The sequence below is a fragment of the Danio rerio genome, chromosome 8 (genome assembly GCF_052040795.2).
Source record: "Danio rerio strain M-AB ecotype USA chromosome 8, GRCz13ab, whole genome shotgun sequence".
Lineage (NCBI taxonomy): Eukaryota > Metazoa > Chordata > Actinopteri > Cypriniformes > Danionidae > Danio > Danio rerio.
In genome coordinates this window covers 15,785,001-15,807,848 of record NC_141028.1, presented here as the reverse complement: position 1 = coordinate 15,807,848, position 22,848 = coordinate 15,785,001, and the positions used below count along the sequence as shown (strand labels likewise).

The following is a 22,848-nucleotide window of genomic DNA, read 5'->3' as shown; positions in this document are numbered from 1 at the left end:
GATTAGGAGTGGTGTGTGTGCGTTGAAGAAGGGTAAGATATGTGTGTGTGTGTGTGTGTGTGTGTGTGTGTGTGTGTGTGTGTGTGTGTGTCAATGGCCCGTCCCTCTTGTTCCTCCTATAAGAGCAGAGCAGAGGACAATTCAGTAGCCAGTAGCTCTATAGAGACACCAAACAGTAAAAAAAAAAAAAGACATGCCATCAGACGCAATGCCAACCTGTCACGCCAAACGCCTTCAGATAATGCCAGGATTCATGCTGAAGGTAAGATTTCTACACGCACACACTTAGGAAAAAGGATCAGGCTTTTAAATCTAGTACTGTCACACTTGTTGCATCTTATCTTATTTTGAGGGCACATTTTATTATTTTGCTTTGGGGTGATGCTTAGAAAGATTCCACTTACAGTAAGTTAGTCAAAACAACTTTCCTTTTTTTTTGCCAAATGACTGGTTTCCTTGGATGAGTCAAATCACCTTTTTTTGTGAGTAACAATTACTGCCTCCAGTGCAGGTTTGCATGTTAGGGAGCTATTATGATGACGCTTTGTCGTGTGGGATGTAGAAAAATATAGATCTTTCATGCATGCCAAAAATAAATTATGTGGAATAAATGTTATTTAGATTTTGAGAAACTGAAAGGAATCTATTTCAAACATTTGTTTTTAACCCTTGTGTACTGTTGGGGATGTTTTCATCCACTCTGGGGTGATTTTGAGTCCTAATTTGGTCATAACTTTCTCTGTGTTTCAGCTAGCAGAATGATTTATGGTGACAAATCTTATTTAGACATATTTTGTGAAAATGCTTTGAAATTTTAAAGATTTCAACGGTTAACTCTGGGAATCACTTGTGAACTTGCCAATTGAAGAGTTAAATTAAAACATTTTGTAGTTTTGATCAGGACTGAGGTTAATTAACAGATTTATGCAATAAAATTAGAAAAATATATATTTATCTGATGCATTTTTAGTTTAATTTAGTGGAAGTTTTCATCCCTAACATGGTACACAAGGGTTAATCATCTGCTGCTGTTTGGGTAGAATTTAACTTTTTATAAACGAATTTCATTACTTTGTAAAAGTTTTTGCACTTGATAAAAATAAATCCTAAAATATGAGTGTATAAAATAAAATGAATCCACTGCTGTTGTTTTATTATTATCATCATTTCATCATGCAGAAACTTTCTGCAATACACCCAAACAAAATCTTATGTCATTTTTTCTTCGAGAGATCAACTTCATATCAGAAATATAACTTTGGATTCATACATTTGGTTTTCATGCAGTTTTAGAGTAAAATATGTTTAAAAAAATTTTTTATGTTGTAGATGGCATGGTGGCTTAGTGGTTAGCACTGTCGCCTCACAGAAGGAGTCCCAGCTGGGCCAGTTTGCATTCCTGTGTGGAGTTTGCATGTTCTCCCCATGTTCCCGCAGGTTTCCCCTAGTCAAAATACTATAGGTGAATTGAATTAACTAAATTGGCTGTAGTGTATGATTGCATATGGGTGTTTCCCAGTACTGGGTTGTGGCTGGAGGGATCCGCTGCACAAAACATATGCTGGAATAGTTGAGGGTTAATCCTGCTGAGATGACCTCTGAAATAGAGACTAAGCTGAAGAAAAATGAATGAAAGAACTTAATGCCATAGGTATATAAACTTTAAAATATTTTTGTGCACAATTTTCCTGACATCAGGAATTGTCTGCCTTTAAAAGCAAACCGAATTTAAGTCTGAAGATTGACATCAGCTTGAATAGTTGCTCAAAAAGTGTTTACCATGTCATAACTGTAACGAAAACAAGTTTACTAGTTTAAATTATGGTATAATAAACAATGGATTAAAACACAGTGCATGCATTTCTCCCCCCCAAAAAACATTTGGCCGTCACCAGAAGGTTAAGTCTGTAAGATCTCGCAGTGCACTGCCATCTGGACTTTTCATGCATGCTCTCAAACCACGAAGGTTTGCAAAACAAAACACAGCGAGCGCGTCATCCGTCAAGAATTGTGTTCATTGTTTCACGCAATAGGAGTGTATGTCTGAGATAAGCCGCAGGTGTCTGAGAGCTTGTTGTCTGTGCTGAAACAGGTGCCCAGCTGGCGGAGTGTGTGTGTCCTCTACTCTCTGTGCTGCGTTCTCATCCTGCCAGACAACACTGAAGGGGCCAGAGCACGCTGCGGACGAGAACTAGTGGACGATCTGGAGTTTGTGTGCGGAGACAGAGGCTTTTACATAGGTGAGAGTGCAAACTGCAAACCTACATGTGATTGTTTGAAGTTTGAGTCATTTGTGTGCCATTTAGTGAAGACACAAACATATCCAAATCTCTAAATCTTGAATCTCGCTCACAACATCATATCATATTCATAACACATATGTATTATCAGTGTATTAAAAGTGGCCTTGCCCTGAAGATACAGACTGCGCTATCAAGTCAAGCTGCTATCGCTGAGCCGTTGATGTACTGTAGATCAGCTGAGCCGACCAATAGCAAAGCATGACCATCTGCTGTTGTAGGCGGTCTGCAGTTATAGTATTAAACACTTCATAAGTGACAGTAGAAGTTACCACACCAACATGTACTCTTGATTTGCAGTTGTTGATATCAACATTTCTGCTAACTGAGGCCCTTTCACCCTGTTCCATATCCAAGGCCAGCTTGACACGTTTCTCTCCCATTTTCTCACTCCTTTTCTTCAAAAAGAACATTATGACACGGCCTCAGTTACGAGATTATTTCAAACAATTTAGCTGATGATTGTTTGTCAATGATGTTATACTTGTTAATCCTGATAATGGGATAAATCAACTCAAAGGTTTAGGGTTAGATTTTTTTATGGGTAAAAAGATAATTCACTAAAAAAAAAAAATTCTGTCAGTTGAACACAAGAAGTACAGTCGAAGTCATTATAATAGGCCCTCCTGTAAAATTTCTTTTAAAGTTTAACGGAGACAATCATTTTACAACACATTTCTAAACATAATAGTTTTAATAAACTCATTTCTAATAAATTGTTTCTTTTATCTTTGACATTTAAAGGGTTAACTACACTGTAAAAAAAAAAGTTTACTCAAATTTTAAGGCACTTTTTTTTTAAGTGACTCAACCTTCAACCCAGTTACTGCATTTTCTCGATTTTTATTTGATTTAACTCAAAAATGTCCAGAAGTTTGTTGCTATAAAATTTTGAATTTAGTTTTTTTACGTCGTTGGTTAATTAGGGTAATTAGGCAAGTCATTGTATAACAGTGGTTTGTTCTTTTTAAAAAAATCGGATAATAATAATATTGACACTAAAAGTGTTTCTAAGAACTGTTTTTACTCTAGCCAAAATAAAACAAATAAGGCTTTCTCCAGAAGATATTAATATTATTGCAAATACTGTGGGAAAAAAAAAATTCTTGCTCCATTAAATATTTCTTGAGATATATCTGAGAATAAATAATTTCATAGGAGGGCTAATAATTTTGACCTCATCTATATATACACTATCGGTCAAAAGTTTAGGGATGTTTTAAATGTATTAAAAAAAGTTTCTCTTGCTCACCAAGGCTGCATTCATTTCATCAACAATACAGTAAAAATAGTAAAATTGTGAAATGTTATTGCACTATAAAATAACTGTTTAAAAATAGTTTATCGTTTAATTTAATAATTTATTCCAAAGATTTTAAAGATGGATTTTCAGCTTCATTCAGTCGCATGATGCTACAGAAATCACTCTAATAATAATAATTATTAATGGTAATAGTAATAAAAGCAATAATGACTGGAGTAATAATTTCATTTGAAACTACATATAATAAGTAATTAATAAATATTTAATAAATATTCAACAATTGAACAATTTTTTTACTTTTAATAAATTCCTGCTTGAGAAACAGAATATTTTTATTTAAATTATTTTAATAAAATGAATTAAAAAAATTATTCTGACCTCAAACCTTTGACTGGTAGTGTATATATTGAAGAATGTAGGAAACCAACAGCTGCTGACTTCTTTTTTATTATTAAGGATACCAATGGCTGCTGGTTTCTAACATTCTTCATAAAAGTTTAAAAGCACTTGCGTGCAAGTAAACAGTAATGAAATTTCCATTTTGTTTGAACTAAATTCAGCTAAAATAAAAGGGTTAAGCTAAAAATAATAATGGAAATATAACAAATATTATTAAAATTTTAAATAAAGGTTATCTCATTCAATATATTTAACATATTCCTGAGGTTTCCCAGTACTGGGTTATGGCTGGTAGAGCATCTGATCCATAAAACATATGGCAGAACAGTTGGGTGGTTTATTAATGTCAACCCCTGATAAATAATGGCTAAGCTACAGGAATATGAATGAATGGATGATTGAATAAATATTCAAGAGGTTCAAAGGGTTTACATCATTCAGTATATGATATGTGATCCTTCAGAATTCATTCTTATGTGCTGAATAGCTGCTGAAACATTTATTTAGAAGCATGTATTATCATTTGATTACTTTCTTAAACAGTGTAGAAAGCATTTCTGTTTTTGAAATTGTTAACCTTTATTGTTTACTTATGGTAATTTGATGTAATCTTTTGGCATCATTTGTCGTTCAGCAAGATCCCACATTGGGACTATGAATGTTGCATCTAATTCTTATACTGTACATTAAAACTTCAATTTGTCTGTTGATGATCAGGCAAACCTGGAGCAGCTCGTAGCGGTGGTCCTCGCTCTCGTGGGAAAGGCATTGTAGACCAGTGTTGTGTGCGTGGATGTGACCTCCAGCATTTGGAGTTGTACTGTGCCAAATCCAAGAAAGTGCGGCGTGATGTCCCTGCATCTGTGCCGCAGACTCCGGTGAGACTTCCTGCACTACACACACACAAATACACACGCTCATTTTATCATTGTAAAGAGTACAGACAACATAAAACAACAACTAACCCATCTAACTTGCTCTATTATGGAAAAGGGAATATTTAAAAAATATACAGGTCATTGTAGTCTATTAAAAGCTCCACCCTCTTGTGGAAAGGAGGCGAGGAGCAGCAGCTCATTTGCATTTAAAGTAAAGCGCAAGAAATCAGCTTTTTTTTTTTTTTTTTTTTTTACAAATATAAACATATCTGAAGCCCATGATTTTGATTTATCTGATGCTGATTAAGTCAGTGAATTGAGTTTTTTTTAAGTTCAGTTATTAAATATTAATTATTATAACAATGTGTTTATCATATGTATTCAATTAGCATTTATTTGTATTTTAGTAAAAATGTGTTTTTTTTGAGACAAAAGTCTGAATTTTGTTTTAACGATACTAGTAGTCTTGTAGTTTTATTTTTAAATTCAAATTTAAGTTTTATTTTATTTACTTTTTATTTTATTACTTTTATTAATTTGTGAGGACACTTCCTAGAGTTGTTCTTTTATTTTCTATTTTATTTTAGATTTATTTGACTTCTTAAACGTTAATCAATTTTAATCAATTTAGTAAACAATAACAACACTGTTCAATTGGCAAAGTAATCCCTCAGATCGGTTTCGTGAACTAAATTCAATCATTTAACTGATTCATTCATGAATCTGATTTTTGCATGAACTGAAATGAACTTGTCAAAGAGACCTTGAACAGTGGTCATGATTTTTACTGAATTATTACATCAATTCCGGTTTGTTACGCATATACATTTTTGAACTTGATATTTAGTACTCATTCACATTTCACTACAATTACAGTTGAAGTCAGAATTATTATTTTTCTGTTTTAAATATTTTCCAAATGATGTTTAACAGAGCAAGGAAATTTACACAGTATGTCTGATAATATTTTTTCTTCTGGAGAAAGTATTAAAGTATTAATTGTTTCATTTCAGCTAGAATAAAAGCATTTGTTAATTATTTAAAAACTATTTTATGGTCAAAATTGTTAGCCTCTTTAAGCTATATATTTTTTCGATAGTCAAAAGAACAAACTGTCATTATACAATAACTTGCCTAATTACCCTAACCTCTCTAGTTAACCTAATTAACCCAGTTAAGCCTTCAAATGTCACTGCAAGTTGTATAGAAGTGTCTTTATAGTTTTTATTTACTGTCATCATGGCAAAGATAAAATAAATCAATTATTAGAAATGAGTTATTAAAACTATTATGTTTAGAAATGAGTCTTCTCTTCGTTAAACAGAAATTGGGGAAAAAATTAACAGGGTGGCTAATAATTCATCTTACAGACTTCAACTGTATACTCTCATATTGTTCTGAAATGAATCTTTAGTGTGTTTACCAGTATACTATCATATTGTTCTGAAACGAATCTTTAGTGTGTTTACCAGTGTTACTCATTAATGAATTATTATTTGAAATCCAGCAAAATAGTGAACATTGTACACTGTTGTTTTACAGGAGGACCAGTTCTGGCTGGTGTTTCAGCGGCGATACCAGAAGTTAGCAGATCTGCAGCGAGATGAGGAATCGGCTTCTCAGAGAATCAGAGAGCGAACGCTCTATCAGCAGAACTTACTAAACACCAAAACGAGCACCCAAACCTCCTCAACACACCTCAGTTCGACAACTGAGACGCCAACATTCATCTCTCACATCCGGTAGTCATGGCTCTTTCTGCATCTGCAGGACTCTGTCAATCAAATCCCCTAAGACTTTTCCATACTTAAACAAGTATGAACTGAGGACTATATAAGAGAAACCAGAGGACCAGAGGCCATGAAAATGAACGCTCAACATCTCAGAGTGCACTATTTTGCCAAATATAATATGAATTATATTTTTTGTTTCTTTTTTTTTAAAGCTTGTCTGCTTTGACCTGATGTTTGTGGGTAAATGGTTCAAAATAAGTTGAGGGCGCAAGATCAGAGAGAGAGAGTGTGTGTGTGAGTATGATACTCTTATAAACTTGAAATCTCGATATGGGAACACTGATGGCTTTGGTGGTCATTTTGAATGTAAATGTGATGTGTTTTTTGTAAAATATTTGTGAATATATTTTCTTAAATGCTTAATTTATGTACTGTAAAATATTTTAGGTACTGTATGTGTAAAATAACTAGGACGATTTGGGAAAAAATGTGAATAATAATAATAAAATAAGAGAGTAAACCAAGTTTTCTTTTTTGTCAATATTTCCATCCCAAGAGACTCCATGAGCCTTATTTATGCATCAAATCTATGACACACAATTGATCATTAAACTGCGCAGCCTAATGCTTTCAGATCTTCCTCAGTGAGAGCTGTTCATTTTTCTATGGATTATTAGATACAGTCCAAGTGACCTCTAAGGAAAGAACATTAGTCTGTTTATGGTGAATAAATAATGTCATCACAGCCTTGGTGTGATACCACTATCTAAACATGAAATAAGCTGCTTTTTGGTATGCAGTGGTGCATTTAGTGTTATGACTTGGACGTTCTTCACAAAGGTCTTTAATAAGAGTGCTGTTAACAGTGTTTAAACTACAGGAGAGCTATAATGACAGATTACATTTAAGCAAGAACAAAATAAAAGGCTGCAAATACACATCTTTACTACTAAAGTTCCATGACTTTTCCATGATATTTCCAAGACTTTCAAGTAAATTTTCATGACCTAATGTTTCATGCAATGTCTATGTATGCGTGGTAAAAAACAATACATTTAAAAACTTATTACAGCATATTGTAAAACACACAACAATCTATTTAGTTTCAATTTATTCATCTGGGGTCGCCACAAGGTAATGAACTGCCAACTTATCCAGCATACGTTTTAAACAGCGGATGCCTTTCCAGCCACAACCCATCACTGCGAAACATCCATACACACTCATTCACACACATACACTATGGATGATTTTAGCTTACCCAATTCACTTATAGTGCATGTATTTGGACTTTAGAGAAATCCGGAGCCGGGACTCGAACCAGCGACCTTCTTGCTGTGAGGCGATTGTGCTACCCTCTGCGCCACCGTGATACCCAATTTATATTTATATCTATGTAAAATTAATTTAAATAATTCTTACACCACACTAATAATGTGAGAGTATGTGATTGGCCAAGGACAGAAAAGAGGTCAAGACAAGTATTCAAGTATACAGAGATCTGTTTTTCATGACCTTATCAAAACTTTGTGGGTTTTTCTGTTTTTCCAAAACTTTTCCAGGCCTGGAAAACGCCATGGAAAAATCTGGAAAAGTCATGGAATTTTGACATGACATATAAACCCTAAACATGAAAGGGAAAAAAGAAAGAAAGAAAAGAAAAACTGATGTATTATATATATATATATATATATATATATATATATATATATATATATATATATATATATATATATATATATATATATACACACACACACATATATATATATATATAAATATATATATATATACACATATATATATACATATATATATATATATATATATATACACACACATATATATACATATATATATATATATATATATATATATATATATATATATATATATATATATATATATATATATATATATATATATATGTATATATATTTTTTAATCTACAATCTATTATCTACTTTTAAATATGTATAAAGGTTTTAAAGTGGGAGGTTTTCACATAGATGCCACAGAAAAAAAGTTCCTTGAAGAACCTTATAGTGAAAATAGTGAAGTAATATTAACAGTGAACTAATGTGCACAGCATTTTAATAATGTAAATATGCCCCGCTGCCTCTTTAGAAACTTTTATGAATAAAAAAATATGTCATGTATATTGAAAAAAGCATTATTGTTTCCAATTTATTTTTAGGGTGACACGGTGGTTAGCACTGTCGCCTCACAGAAAGAAGGTCACTGGTTCGAATCCTGGTATTCGAGTTTATGTGTAGAGTTTGCATGTTCTCCGGTTTCCCACACAGAACAACGACATACGTGAATTGAAAAAGCCATAGTGTATGAGTGTGAATGAGTGTGTATGGCTATTTCCCAGTACTGGGTTGCAGTTTGAAGGGCATCCGCTGCGTAAAACATATGCTGGATAATTTGGCGGCTCTTTGTGACGACCCCTGATGAATAAAGTGACTAAGCTGAAGGAAAATGAATGAATGAACTATTTTTAAGTGTAAATTTACCTTTTTAGATATAAAAATATTTACACACTATAATTGTGGTATCAGAATATTTACATTATTACAACTTCTTGCTTTAAGAACTTTTATTTCTTTTAAACTTTTAAGATTTTCACTGTCGGGTTGTTTAAAATCCAAAATTGACCTAAAATATATTTCAAAGGAGAAAATAATGTTCTCCAGAGCATTTTGTGTGTTGATAGTGTAGTGTTGAAAAATTTCTTTAGATAAATCTTGATAAAATGACGCAAGTTGCTGTCCATGACAGTATTATAATCTGATAATATTACAGAGCAGAAGTAAAAAATTAGCTCCTACATTTTGTACTTTTCCCATCGTTTGCTGCTTACAGGAGATGCTGCATGTAAAAGTAATGAGTGCAAGGTCATGCAGCACTACAGAGATACATCAAAGTTAGACATGTATCACTCTGTGTGAAGTTTGTGGAGCCGAAAACCCGTTTCCCTCTCCTTTCTGCCCTTGAGTTGTGATAAGAGCAATGCTGGAGTTTATCTGCAGTTTCACAGGTGACAAATCTGCAAACGTACAAGACACACACACTCTTTTGTTTCTTTCATAGGGATTTTCCACAGGGTTTTTGTTGTTGTTAAACTGGGCTTACACTATTACCTATATGAATACAAAGTGTGGTTTTACTACAAATAATTAAAAACAGGTAACCACAAATTAACTGTTATTAACCATAAACCAAAACAATGTTTTTTTTTGGGGGGGAAAAATGTCTATACAAAGGGTAACCTATATACCAAAATACATAATTATTTCACTATTTTTACTACAATAGAAACGTGTTTAATGTTAATAATAAAAATAAATAAAGACCTAAATTCCACCCTCACAGAAACGTTCAGCATTTTTGTGTTTTGAATAAAACAATATTTTGTATGACTGAAAGAAATTTTACACACATGGACCAAAAATGATTTGGTTCAAGTGGAAACATTTTTATAAGTGATTCCACGTGTACAATCTGTTGGGTTTATCAGTGTATGTATTTGTTTTTCCATTGCGTATCATAGAGATTTTAGCAATCTAACTGTTCTGACATCATCTGTTTAATGTGACGTTTATTGTTTATGTAGAAATAATAGTTTATTGTAAAATAGGAAGTTAAAAATGTCTGCAATTATTTGAAATATAAACATATAGTGACATTATTTTAATTACTTGAAATGAAATAAAATTTCTTTAAAATTTTATTTTTTCACTAAAAGACTAACTCCTGTAGAGAGCATAATCAGTGTAGCATTTCCACAATGTGTTTCCCAGGCCTTGGCCAGTTTTGCAACATCAGCATCACCTTTTTTTCCAGATGTGAGAGATAAAGAGGGTTTTTATAACACTGAAACAAACTTACAGCTGCTTGGGTCTGAGATAAAACATACAGTCAAAATCACACAATATCATTTTTTTCTTTCTGCGTCAGAGTCTGATAATACTGTTCACTCCCCTGTTCTGGAGATGGACCAAATCTCTGGTGGTCAGGATAAACATGCCCTGTTAGTTTTGGAAAGAAGGACTGGGCAACACTGCCCCCAACTATTTATTTATTTTTTGCTCTAAAGGGATAGTTCACACAAAAATAAAAATGTACTCATTTGCCAACCCTTTTGTTACTTTTATATGTTTTGTTCTTGCTTTTTTCACGAAAGAGGATATTGTGAAAAAACATATTATGGAACTCATTGTAACCATTTTGCAACATTCTTTTTTCTGTTAAACATGATGACAGTAAATCATATTGTACTAGATGTTTTTCAAGACACTTCTATACAGCTTAAAGTGACATTTAAAGGTTTAACTAGGGTTTTAGGTTAACAGGTAGGGTAATTAGGCAAGTTATTGTATAATGATGGTTTGTTCTGTAGACTATCAAACAAAAATATAGCTTAAAGGGCCTAATAATTTTGTTCTGAAAATGGTTCTTAAAAACATAAAAACTTATTTTATTCTAGCATAAAAGAAAAATAAGACTTTCTCCAGAAGAAAAAATATTATAAGATATACTGTGAAAATGTCCTTGCTCCGTTAAACATAATTTTGGAAATATATAAATATATATATATATATATATATATATATATATATATATATATATATATATATATATATATATATATATATTGTTTTTTCAATTTTTTGCAAAACATTTTTTTTTTATAGCATTGCCTTTACAAAACCCATCCAGTCAACTATGATGGTCATTATGGTTTACTTTTTAGTCAACCGTGAGTTTGCGATGCTGTTTTCACTTTGCACTTCACGTTTCTGCACGTTTCACTTTGTGGCCCTGATTTGACAAGGGGACGGAGTCAAGGGAACCTGGGTGTTCACAATAGGCCTGCCTCCATTTAGGCTACGTCATGACCTGGAGATACAGTATCACCGAGGTGTTCTTACAGCCCCTTAGGTCTGAGCCTGCTGTAAATGCCCAAGTTCCCTTGACTCCGTCCCCTTGTCAAATCAGGGCCACAAAGTGAAACACGCAGAAACATGAAGTGCAAAATGAAAACAGCATTGCAAACTTACGGTTGACTAAAAAGCAAATCAAAATGAGCATTGCAATTGAATGGAAACCCAATGCTATAAAAATGCTTTGCAAATATATTTTAATATTAGTTTTTTATTGCAAATATCTTATTTTATTTTTTGCACTGCTTGATTTTATTCGTAGTTCTTTTTGTTTGCCAATTTTATTTTTATTTCTCAAAACTTAATTTTCCCTTTGCAGTTCTTGTTAGCAAATGTAATGGTTATTTCTCAAAAATGTATTTTTGGATTTTTAGAGATTTGCATTTATTTACTTTTTTGCTCAATACTTGTTCTTTTATTTTTCTTTTAAATGTTCTTTTATTTTGCATTTATGGCCCTAAATCAGGGATGGGCAAACTAAATCCTCGACGGCCGGTGTCCCTGTAGAGTTTTGTTCCAACACTAGTCAAACACACCTGAACAAACTAATCAGTATTCAATATATGTGAAGAATTTTTTATTTCTTATCAGATAAAAAATACTTTACACAACAAATGCCATAGTCTGATGAAGTTGGTGTACCTGATTTTGTTTAACATTTAGTGCATCTTGGTGTTTCCAACAAGCATTTTTTTTAATGTGCAAAACTCACATAAACTTGTTGGATGGAAACAGCTACGCATGACAGATTAATAATTTTTTGGGTGAACAATGCTTTACATTGCCAAAATTTAACTCTAATGATAATAATTATTGCTGAAATGGTATTTGAATATGAATGAAAAACTTGACTATGTTCTTTGCTTATTTGTCTACGAGAAAACAGGTGCAGACAGGTGACAGATTTTTTTTTTTTTCCTACTGTTACCTTCCATATACACAGACAAATTCAAAGCATGTAAACGGAAACAACAACAAAACACCTCTCAGTACATTGTACATCCAAAACCATGAAAGTTATATTTACAAAGGGAAAAATTAGAAGGCTAACTTCATCAGACTACTGCATTTGTTGTGTAAAGTTATTTTATATCTGATAAGAGACTTTGGACAGGTGATTTTCCGTAAATCAGTCAGATTTTGATCAAGGATCTAAGTAAATACAACATCAACATGTTAGCAAACATCTGTGTAATGATTTACCAATTAGCAGAGAGAAGAAAACAGCAAGAGGACATAAGCGCCAAACAGACAGACATTTCATGGACTTCACGCTTCTTCCAAATTGAAATTCGACCAGCGCAAGTTGTTTCTCTTTATAGCTTACAAACTAATTTGATTTACATTTAATTTCTTATGTGTTATAACATTTTAATATTAAAACTGACAAACTGTATTTTTGTTAAACTTTTGGATGTACTTAACTTAATTCGCATTGATGAAACTTAGTACAGCATTTGACCTTTTATGAGTGTTTTTACATGTTAAGTTGCCTTGACACAATCTGTATTGTATAAACTGCTTTTGAAATAAGGTTGATCTGGCTTGATTAGACATTACTAATAAATTTATTGTGAAATTACTAGACTAGGCATTTACTACAAATAAAAAATGGTTATTGTAGTTAAATCATGATAACCACATTGTTTTACAAGCCATAGTTTAACCATGATATTTGTAGTAAATGTGGCTTGCACCCAGTCACGAAACTGCATAGTTTTACTACAAATAAAAAATAGTTACTGCAGTAAAATCATTATAACACTGTTCTACTATAATTTAACCATGGTATTTGTAGTAAACATGGTTTAAAAAACATTTGTTTAATATAAAATCATGGTTAATTTATGCAATATTTATCAGTGTTTTGGCTTGTCATATGTGACATGTAAGGTAACGTTAATGTTTCTCTTCAGGACTGAATCCAGCACAATGTATCGAGTTCTCCTGTTGCTCTGTGTTGGTGTAAGTAAATAAATGATGTTGTGTGATGCTTATAAACTAATATTTTGTTGTAGAAAATTATAAACGGACAAAGGGTGCTAATTTAACTTAAGTGCTTATGAAATTAAATTGCCTAACGTTAGCTTTTAGCACAAATGCTATTCTTGAGGTAACGTAAACAATTCAACTGACCAAGTTAAACCTCGAGGGAAAAACATCGTTTATCTTGATAATCAAATTAAAATCCGCAAATAACCTACGTTTGTTGTGGACAGCGTGTCTTCCTTCTTTGACGACTTGGTTTGAGCCACTGCTCTCAACAGTTGATGTGCGTTTTATTTGACGTTAAAACCATTTCCGCCATATTGGATTGCATTCATAAGGAAACTCATAAAGGGAGCTTCAATACTTCAGTTAGCCTAGAGATATAAAATTACCCATCATTTATTTTGTTTAAAAAAAAAAAGGTAAAAGTCACTTAAGTAATGATGTTACTGAACTAAATGTGAGTTTCGACAGGTACAGTGCAGGTGTTTTATTAGAAATAGCATTATAAATATGATTAAAAAAACATACACAGGAAATATAGCCACATAATGTTTTTTTTTTTTTTATCAAAGGCTACAGCAGCCGTTTCATCATCTCTTAGTTTACTTAATATAATTTATATATTATTTAATGAACAATACATGTATTTTTATACCTGAATGTTTTGTGTAACATGAATTTACAGTACATGTATGCAGAAATATGCTATCATCAAACCTCACTAACATGTAAAGTGTCTTATGTGTTGATGCAATATTTACACAATGCAATTTATTTAGTCATTTTCTTTGTACTTTGTAGATGTTGTGTGGAGTTAGCCATTTAAAAGGGTTTTTAAAAGTACATCTTGGTTCTTGATTTTAACAGTTTTTCAATCTCCCCTGTCTTCAGCTTTCCCTGTCGTCCTGCGACATCACGGTTTTGCTATACTCCAGCATTTCTCTGCCTTGTGTTCCTGACAATGCTCCTGCACTGGCTGGATCCACATACATCTGGAACTTCACAGCTCCTCAAACAGAACCACACACACTGAGTGAGAAGGGAAAGATCCTGACTCTCAGAAATGTGAACAGCAGTTACAGCGGGCAGTACAAATGTGTGCAGGAAGGCTACAGAGATGAAGCTCGAGTGAGGCGGAGCAGAACATTCAGCTTACAGGTGGAAGGTCAGAAGTTTACTTTGCAATGGTGACTTTAACCTCACAGGCCAATTAAAGGGATAGCTCACCCAAAAATGTCAGTTTAATCACATTTTACCCGCCCTTAAGTGGTTCCAAACCTTTATGAGTTTCTTTCTTCTGTTAACTATAAAAGTGGATATTTTGAAAACGTTAGATACCTAAAATCATTGACTTTCATCGTATTTGCCCTTCCTAAAATGCAAACCAACTTATTTTGTGTTTAACAGAAAAAATAAACTCAAAAAGTTTTGCGACAAGTGAAGAGTAAATCATGACAGAATATTCAGTTTTTGTATGATCTATTCCTTTAGACACTGCAGCCCAAAGCAAAACTGCATGCACAAGACATTAAGTATTTCCATTTTCACACTTTGTTTTTGTTTCAACTACAGTTAATTTTTTCTAAAGGTCATTCTCTCAAAATGATTTATTTCCTCCTGCACTGAACCATAAGTGTTAACCATAAGTCTAACTTTACAACACCAAACTTCAGCTTTATTTATATCTATATTCTGAACTTTTTTTAACCTTCTGTTCACAGTATTTTCTGAATCATGAAGTAATAAAAAAGATAGATGCCTTCTCTAAAAACATTTGATTCTAATATGTGGTCCTGGACCACATAATGAGTCATAAGGGTAATTTTGAAAACATTGACATTTATACATCATCTGAAAGCTTAAATAAGCTTTCCACTGATGTGAGGTTTATTAGGATAGGACAATATTTAGCTGAGATACAGCTATTTGAATATCTGGAATCTGAAGGTTCAATAAAAATCTAAATAGTGTAAAAATATTAAACATGTACATGTAATTACATGGACCTTTAGCATGCAATGGGGCGGTTTGCTGCAGAGTGTGAGGTAGCTGGAATGAGAATCTGCCTCTCCAAGTCCGAGACGATGGGGCTCCACCGGAAAAGGGGGCTTGCCATCTCCAGGTTGGAGCATAGTCGTTTTCTCCCAGGTAAAATGTGATATTGACAGTCAGATCGGGGCAGCGGCAGCAGTAATACGGTCTATGTATCGGTCCGTTATGGTAAAGAAGGAACTGCTCAGTGTACGTTCCTACTCTCACCTATGGTTATGAACTTTGGGTCATGACCAAAAGGACAAGATCTGGGATACAAGTGGCTGAAGTGAGTTTCCTTCTCAGGGTGCATCCTTATAGATAGGGTGAGGAGCTCTGTTACCCGGGATGAGCCCGGAGTAGAGCCACTGCTCCTCCACATCGAGAGAAGTCAGCTGAGGTGGCTTGGGCATCTGTTTCGGATGCCTCATGGACGCCTACCTAGGGAGGTGTTCAAGGCATATCCCACCGGGAGGGGACCTCGGGGAAGACTCAGGACACGTTGGAAGGATTATGTCTCTCGACTGGCCTGGGAACGCCTCGGGATCCCTAAGAGGAGCTGGAGGAAGTGTCTGGAGAGAGGGAAGGGATGGGTTCTTTGCCTCTGCAACCTGGCCCCAGATAAGCGGAAAAAAATGAGTGAATGAATATTTACAGTAGGAAATGTACTAAAGGTCTTCATGTTTTTTACTTAATATTCAAATCATTTTTGTCATAAAAGAAAAATTAATAAGTTTTTCCCATGGGACTGGTTTTGTGGTCCAGGTTCACATACTGTATGTCAAAATTTTAAACCTGAGATTCATACAACGTTTAGATTATGTAATAGAAATATGCTGTTGTGCATATTTAATGAATGAAGGCTATATTTAGATACATATAATTATAACCCCGCTGGTCCTACGCCACCCAACCTGCTCCAAGCTGGTATTGAACCGACAACCTTCCGCATGGCAGTCAGTTGCTCTACCAAGGAGGCTAAAGACCATCGCCTCTAGCATTAGACGTCAGAGGAGTGAGGTTCACCTGCAGAGCACTTACTAGCTGCCCTCTGCTACACAAATGTATCATTTTAGAAAACATTTAATGCAAAAATATTTGCAATTTGTCAATTGATTTTTTTTGTCAATCTATTTACCAGCAATGTGTTTTACTAATTAACCTAACTGTTTGTTTGTTTGTTGTCAGAGCCTCCTCTCCTTCAGGAATGGCAGGTCATCAGAGTAGAAGCTGGGTATGATGTGATTCTGCCCTGCAAGGTTTCCTTCTCCAATGAGACAATATCTCCCTCTGTTGTGTGGAAACAAGTGACAGGTCAAGGTGCTGTGCTTCTCAATCCTGACAAAAACACAGATGTTGAAGAGAAGAAGGAGAAGGACAAGGAACCACAGAGGGTTTTCTGGGACATTAGCCCTGAAGAGAAGGACTGGGCCATTAAGATTAGTCAGACCAGATGGAAAGACGCCGGGATGTACCAGTGTGTCATAAACACAAATCAAACACTGCTGGTGGAGCTGGAAATGGAAGGTGCTCTTTTAAGGCACTTTTTCAATTAAATGTTTTGCCGCTTTTAAGAATAAAATGTAAAAATAAAATTAAAACACTCAAAAAACTTTTAATCAATATTATTATTAGTAGTATTATTTTAAAATGTTGGAATATAATAGATTTAAATACAAATAAGAAAGTTGTGCCAGTTTTAAAATTATTATTACATTTTAGTTGGCTAAAAGAACTAATTGAAAACAATAAACATTTATAATTGTCTCATTTAATACTTTTCAAAACATTATTTAAAAATAAAACAGTTAATATAATAAAATATAAAAGTCTTTATATATAACAAATATATTATTTGTTTTAAAAAAATATTCTTACTTCTTAGGAAATAAAAGGGAAAAACATTACATATAAACCTTTAATAAAAACATTATTCATATAATATTTTTTTAAATAAAGACATTCATTTTAAAATACATTTCATTTATGGTTTTTACATTTAACTGAATTATGTTTAATTCTTTACATTAATATGATGTACAAAGTCTGTCAGCTTTAAAAGCTGATCCAATTTAAGAATAAAGAAATATTTCAATTAATTTATTTATAAATGTATTATCATTACATTTTACTTGGAAATGAAATATAAATACAAAGTCAACTCTAATAAATGTTTTATTAATAACTTCTCAGTTTTAAAGTGAATCCTATGTATTTAAAACGTCACATTTTTTTATATTGTACATATATTTTTGTTATATTATTATTGTTAACTACAAATTGTATTTATCTTTTAAATTGGTATTAAATTGTACTTACATTTATGTAATTTTGTGTATGAATCAGGTGGTTTATATTATTATTATTAATATTATTACCATATAAAAAGAAAGAAGTTAATTTCTTATTTTGAAACTGATTATTATCATAAACTTACTTTAAGCTCATCTACTGTTAAACAAGGTTATTTATGGGTTAAACTGGAATCAGTTTTGACCAAACTTACAATACAGGTTTCATAGCAGATGACTGAAAAAGTACTCAAATACATACAAGTTTTCTCAGCCATTTTGTTTTGCATTATTTCCCTTTCCAGGACCTCCTCCGCCCCACTGTGAGGGCTACACGGACCCATGGGAGTCCTGTAATGATCCAGACAGCAGATCATCAAAGGCCATCCTGCAGGAATCACTGGGAGATTTCTCCACCTCCGTTTACAGCAGACTCAAGGGATCAAAAGCCAAAGCAAACCTGATCTTTTCTCCCATCAGCATCGCTGCAGCTCTTTCAAACCTGCTCCTGGGTGAGAATTATATTGGAGAAACATCATACCATTAGCAAAATCTTGATTGCCTTGCTGAGCTTCTCTGTTGTCCTCTTCTGAAGGTGCTCGAGGTAAGACCAGAATGCATCTGGAAGGGGCTCTAGGGCTTCCTTTAGGGTTTTCCTGCCTGCACACAGAATTGAAGAAACTGAGAGGAGTGATGAAGGAAACACTGAAAATGGCCTCTGCTATCTTTTATAATCCAGGTAGATACACAAGGAAAAAAAAATCATTACCATTGTACGTAAGATGTATACTTAAGTACTCACTATGTAATTAATGTAAACAGAAAAAAAAAAAACGTTCTCATTTCGGTTTATTTATTCTAGGGGAAACTAAATGAACAAAATAAATATTTTCTTGGTAACTACCTGAAATTAGCTTATTTTGTAATGCATGTAGTTTACACTATTATAACCATCTCATTTCATATTTTTGTTGTCTTTAAAATATGTTCTTCCAAATTAAAGCATTTACAGTAGACTTAACTTTCTCTTAAAGGGCACCTATGATAAAAATCAACTTTTGTAAGCCATTTGGACAAAACTGTGTTTAGGTATAGGGTGTCCACAGTCATACTAATTTCCTGAGTTAAGATAGGATCCATATCCCAGTGATTTTAAGGCCCATCGTAACGTGACATAGGAGTGTGGTTTTCCCCGCCCATCGAACTGATTGACAGGTGCTATGTCTCCACAATAACATCTATAGACATCCACAGAACATTTTTTGCAAAAAAAAAATAAAATTGGATTAAAAAATATGCTACAACTCTTTGTGATCATCTACACCTTAATAATTCATTTTCTAAGTTTAAAACGCTTTTAAAACAAACCATGTTTGTAATAGAGTAAAATCGCCATTGAATTCTTAACCAATATAATCAACACAGCCGCATAGTGTCAGTAAACGCACATATGTGTGTCTGTGTGTGACTCATCTTTTCAGAAAGGCTTGCAAAAAGAATTAAACTCCACCAGAAATACATCAAATAAACTTACTCGGTATTTTTGACTAGTGACCTTTTTTAAGCTTTATCCATGTCTGTCTCTATCACTGATGGCTGTTTATCTGATGCATGATGAGAAGCAGACCTGCACGTTGCAGCATTGGGCGGGAAAAAGCAGCTCATTTTCATTTAAAGCCACAGGCGACACTGTACTCAGACAACAAAAGGGGCAGATTCTGAAGGCTATAATTAACCTAATGGGTATTTTGAGCTGAAACATTACAGACACATTCTGGAGACACCAAAGGCTTATCTTACATCTTGTAAAGGGGTAAAATAGGTGCCCTTTAAAACTTTTATATCATGTATATAAATGTATATTGATAATTACACCAATAAGTAAAACAATATACAGTATATTAAATATAAAAATTATATATATATATATATATATATATGTATATATTACATTTAAATGTAATTTTAATTTAAAGTTGTAAGTTAAAATTAAAACTGAGATATTTACGAGTGCTTAAGTGTGAAATGAACACATCAAAATAATTATACTTCTTTGAAGCATAAGAAAAGATAATTATCACAATGGCTTAAAACTTTACACTCAAACTTGCAATAAGACATATATACAAAGTGTGCCATCTAGAAAAGTCCAGGTACTGTATTAGGAAATATTTTACATTTCATTACACCCAAAAAAAGAAAATTCACTCACCATTTACTCACCCTCAGGTAGTTCCAAATCTTTTAAATTTCTGTTAAACACAAAAGACAATAAAAGGTCGTAGTTTGGTTTTGAGGTCTCCAACAACAGGCTGATATTCATGCAAGGTCAAAAAACACTTTTATTATCCTATAATATGCATGTATTTGTACCTAATTATCCCAACGACTGCCATATGATTCGTTCAGCGATTCATTTGTTCCCAAAACCCTCCTTAGCTCAAAGCTTACCTGTGCTGATTGGACCGATGACCCAGTCTGTTGTGATTGGTCGACTGCGTTTAGGGTGAGACAACGTCCACCACGACTACGAAGTAGCACACATAGTATGTGAGATCCCAATGCAGGAATGCAATAATGCAAAACAGTTAAACACCAGCATATTACTCTACTCCTAACCCTATCCCAAAGGAATAACAATGACATACATTCAGAATTAATCCACACAGTGGCAAAAGTTAAACTACTTTGAAAATTGATCTTGCCACGCGTGTGTAAGAACAGCAGATGGTGACCATAGCAATGGCAAACAGCAGAGGATCACTAGCTCAGAAACACATTTAAATCAGTAAAGGAAGAAGCATGCAACGCGTTTTCAATGCGATTTTGGACGATATGTGAATAGCCCCATTAAGATTTAACCTGAGAGATACAGTACAAGCACTGATTTATAATAGATACATGATTACAAGCCGCACGGGGCGATTACAACTTATTACAACTTATAACACACAATAAAACGCATGTTTTGCAAACTATACAACACGAGGCAACAATTTTAATTACACTTACTTGTTAAAATCCGGAGCAAGAAGAAACTGGTCTATATGAATTGTAACAGTTACTGACAAAGTCCCATACATAATAGCTGCTCCTTTTTTTAATAACAAGCGGCCGGCGAATCCCGAGTTGCAGGGTAGGTTATTGTATCAACCATCAGAAAAATGACAGGAACAAACACAGCACTAGTTTGGCTTTAACCCTTTATTCCCCTCAGCCGAGTCTCCATCTGTCAGTGTTCGTCATCTTCGAGTCATGATCAGTCCCATGATCCCCTACACTCCGCTAGTGTCTGAAGGGAAAGCGAGTTCACATTTTAGAGGATCTAGAACTACATATTTGGTGATGTACAGTATCGACGTCGACACATTCAAGCAAAAGATCCAACCCAACTCGATTAACTTATTAGACTATTAGTCGACTTTTTCGCTAAAGAATCAATAGTTTTAAACACGGCACACTTTCTGATTTAAACCTCAGCTGGATGTTTTCATTCACTTAGAGCTGTTTTGCACACATGTAAGGTCATTTTCAAAAACACATTATAGGGGCTTTGAAAGAATAATAACCACTGACATACATATAGTAGTAATAATTACTATGCAAGTCAATGGCTACCATTTTTCAACATTCTTCAAAAATATATTTATTTTAACGGAAGAAAGAAACTCCAACAGGTTTGGAACCACTGAAGGATAAGTGAGTAAATGCTGAGCCTATTATCATTTTTGGGAGAATTATCACTTATCACACCTAAGTGTGATACCATACTTAGAGGAGAAAGTCGGAAGTATTGGCTTTAACATAACCTGAGGAGTTTTGTTTTCACACAGAGCAACAGCTGGCAGAAGCTTTTATCAACCAATCAAAGGAGTTCTATGAGTTTGTGCCACAGAAACTGACTAATGACAGCACTCGAAACGTGGCTCTCATCAACAAATGGGTAGAAAACAAGACAAACAAAAAAATCACTCAGCTAATTGATGATGTGGATCCCTCCACTACCTTTGTTCTGTTAAACGCAGTCTACTTTAATGGTAAGTGACATTACATGGGCTTAAATCTATACGTTTAGCTAATTTATATTGTAAATCATGTTTGTGCTTTACAGGTAAATGGAAGACCGTTTTTGAGTCCACAAATAACAAGGAAAAGTTCACCATGTTCTCAGGTGAAACTAAAGATGTGAAAACTCTCTACAGCTCCAATTACATTCTGCAGATGGGCTACAACAAACAACTAAAGGCTGATGTGAGTGTTTCCAAAGTCATTCTCAGAAAATGGTGACATTTATGCACTATTTGAGATCCTTTGACATACTGATACTGATATTGATAGTTACAGAATACTGTCACATTGTGGTATAGATTTACTTTGTTCAGGACATTATGTGAGTTTCTTTTTATGACTGTACTAGTCAGTTTGCATGCAGAATTTATCAGATTCTAAAAGATATTTTAAAAGAAGCGGAGCGTGATTACAATCAAGTGTTTAGACTTTTAAAAACACTTTTTCTACAGGAGGAAAACGCAAACTACATCCAAATACTTAAAATATAGGCAGTGTTATTAAATGCAAGGCTATTTATGAAATCCAGGCACTGTATGACAGTGTTTCAGATGACTGTTTTAAAGCCTACAGCTAATCGATATGTCAGATTCTGGAGTGATTTACAGATCTAAAGAAAAATATAAATGATAAATTATCTTCAATAAAACAAATACATTTATAGAGATAAGTATATACAGATTTCACTCACCTGGGAATTGGAGGCGATGTGAATGGTTTGTGAGCACAACTAAGTGTACAGTATGTATTATCTGATATTTGTAGAAAATAATCCCAAAAGGCAACTGACTGTGTAAAGCCACATAAAACAAAAATAAAAGAATAAAATAAGATGTATATGCAGAGTTCAGCAACTAATCAGCCGGAATCAACTGAGGTTTACTGACTTAAAAATCAACTTGCTGCTTTAAAGGCAACAGGTTTACTCACTGTTTTAAAGTAA

The 22,848-nt window shown here is 33.6% G+C and overlaps 2 protein-coding genes and 1 long non-coding RNA gene across 5 annotated transcripts in view; 2 read left to right on the top strand and 1 right to left on the bottom strand.

Moving 5' to 3' along the window:
• Positions 1 to 146: 146 nt before the first annotated feature.
• Positions 147 to 7,098, top strand: igf3 (insulin-like growth factor 3). Of its 2 annotated transcripts, none has more exons than XR_015497181.1 (4): positions 147 to 262; positions 2,093 to 2,240; positions 4,681 to 6,256; positions 6,302 to 7,094. XR_015497181.1 is itself a non-coding variant. In NM_001115050.2 (4 exon segments), coding segments are annotated over 4 exon segments (582 nt in total). In that variant the 5' UTR covers positions 159 to 193; the 3' UTR covers positions 6,588 to 7,098.
• Positions 4,525 to 13,845, bottom strand: LOC141375589 (uncharacterized). The gene is made up of 2 exons (XR_015497678.1): positions 13,728 to 13,845; positions 4,525 to 4,856 (listed from the first exon to the last, which is right to left on the bottom strand). It is a non-coding gene; the product is annotated as an uncharacterized LOC141375589 (long non-coding RNA).
• Positions 12,720 to 22,848, top strand: part of serping1 (serpin peptidase inhibitor, clade G (C1 inhibitor), member 1) — a 13,031-nt gene continuing 2,902 nt past the window's right edge. Inside the window, 8 exon segments of one of the 2 annotated variants that reach the window (NM_001123285.1) lie at positions 12,720 to 12,828; positions 13,440 to 13,488; positions 14,407 to 14,680; positions 16,735 to 17,073; positions 18,143 to 18,349; positions 18,433 to 18,576; positions 21,671 to 21,874; positions 21,949 to 22,088. In NM_001123285.1, coding sequence (NP_001116757.1) covers positions 13,456 to 13,488; positions 14,407 to 14,680; positions 16,735 to 17,073; positions 18,143 to 18,349; positions 18,433 to 18,576; positions 21,671 to 21,874; positions 21,949 to 22,088 — 1,341 coding nt within the window. In that variant the 5' untranslated portion in view covers positions 12,720 to 12,828; positions 13,440 to 13,455. 2 annotated transcript variants of the gene reach the window in all.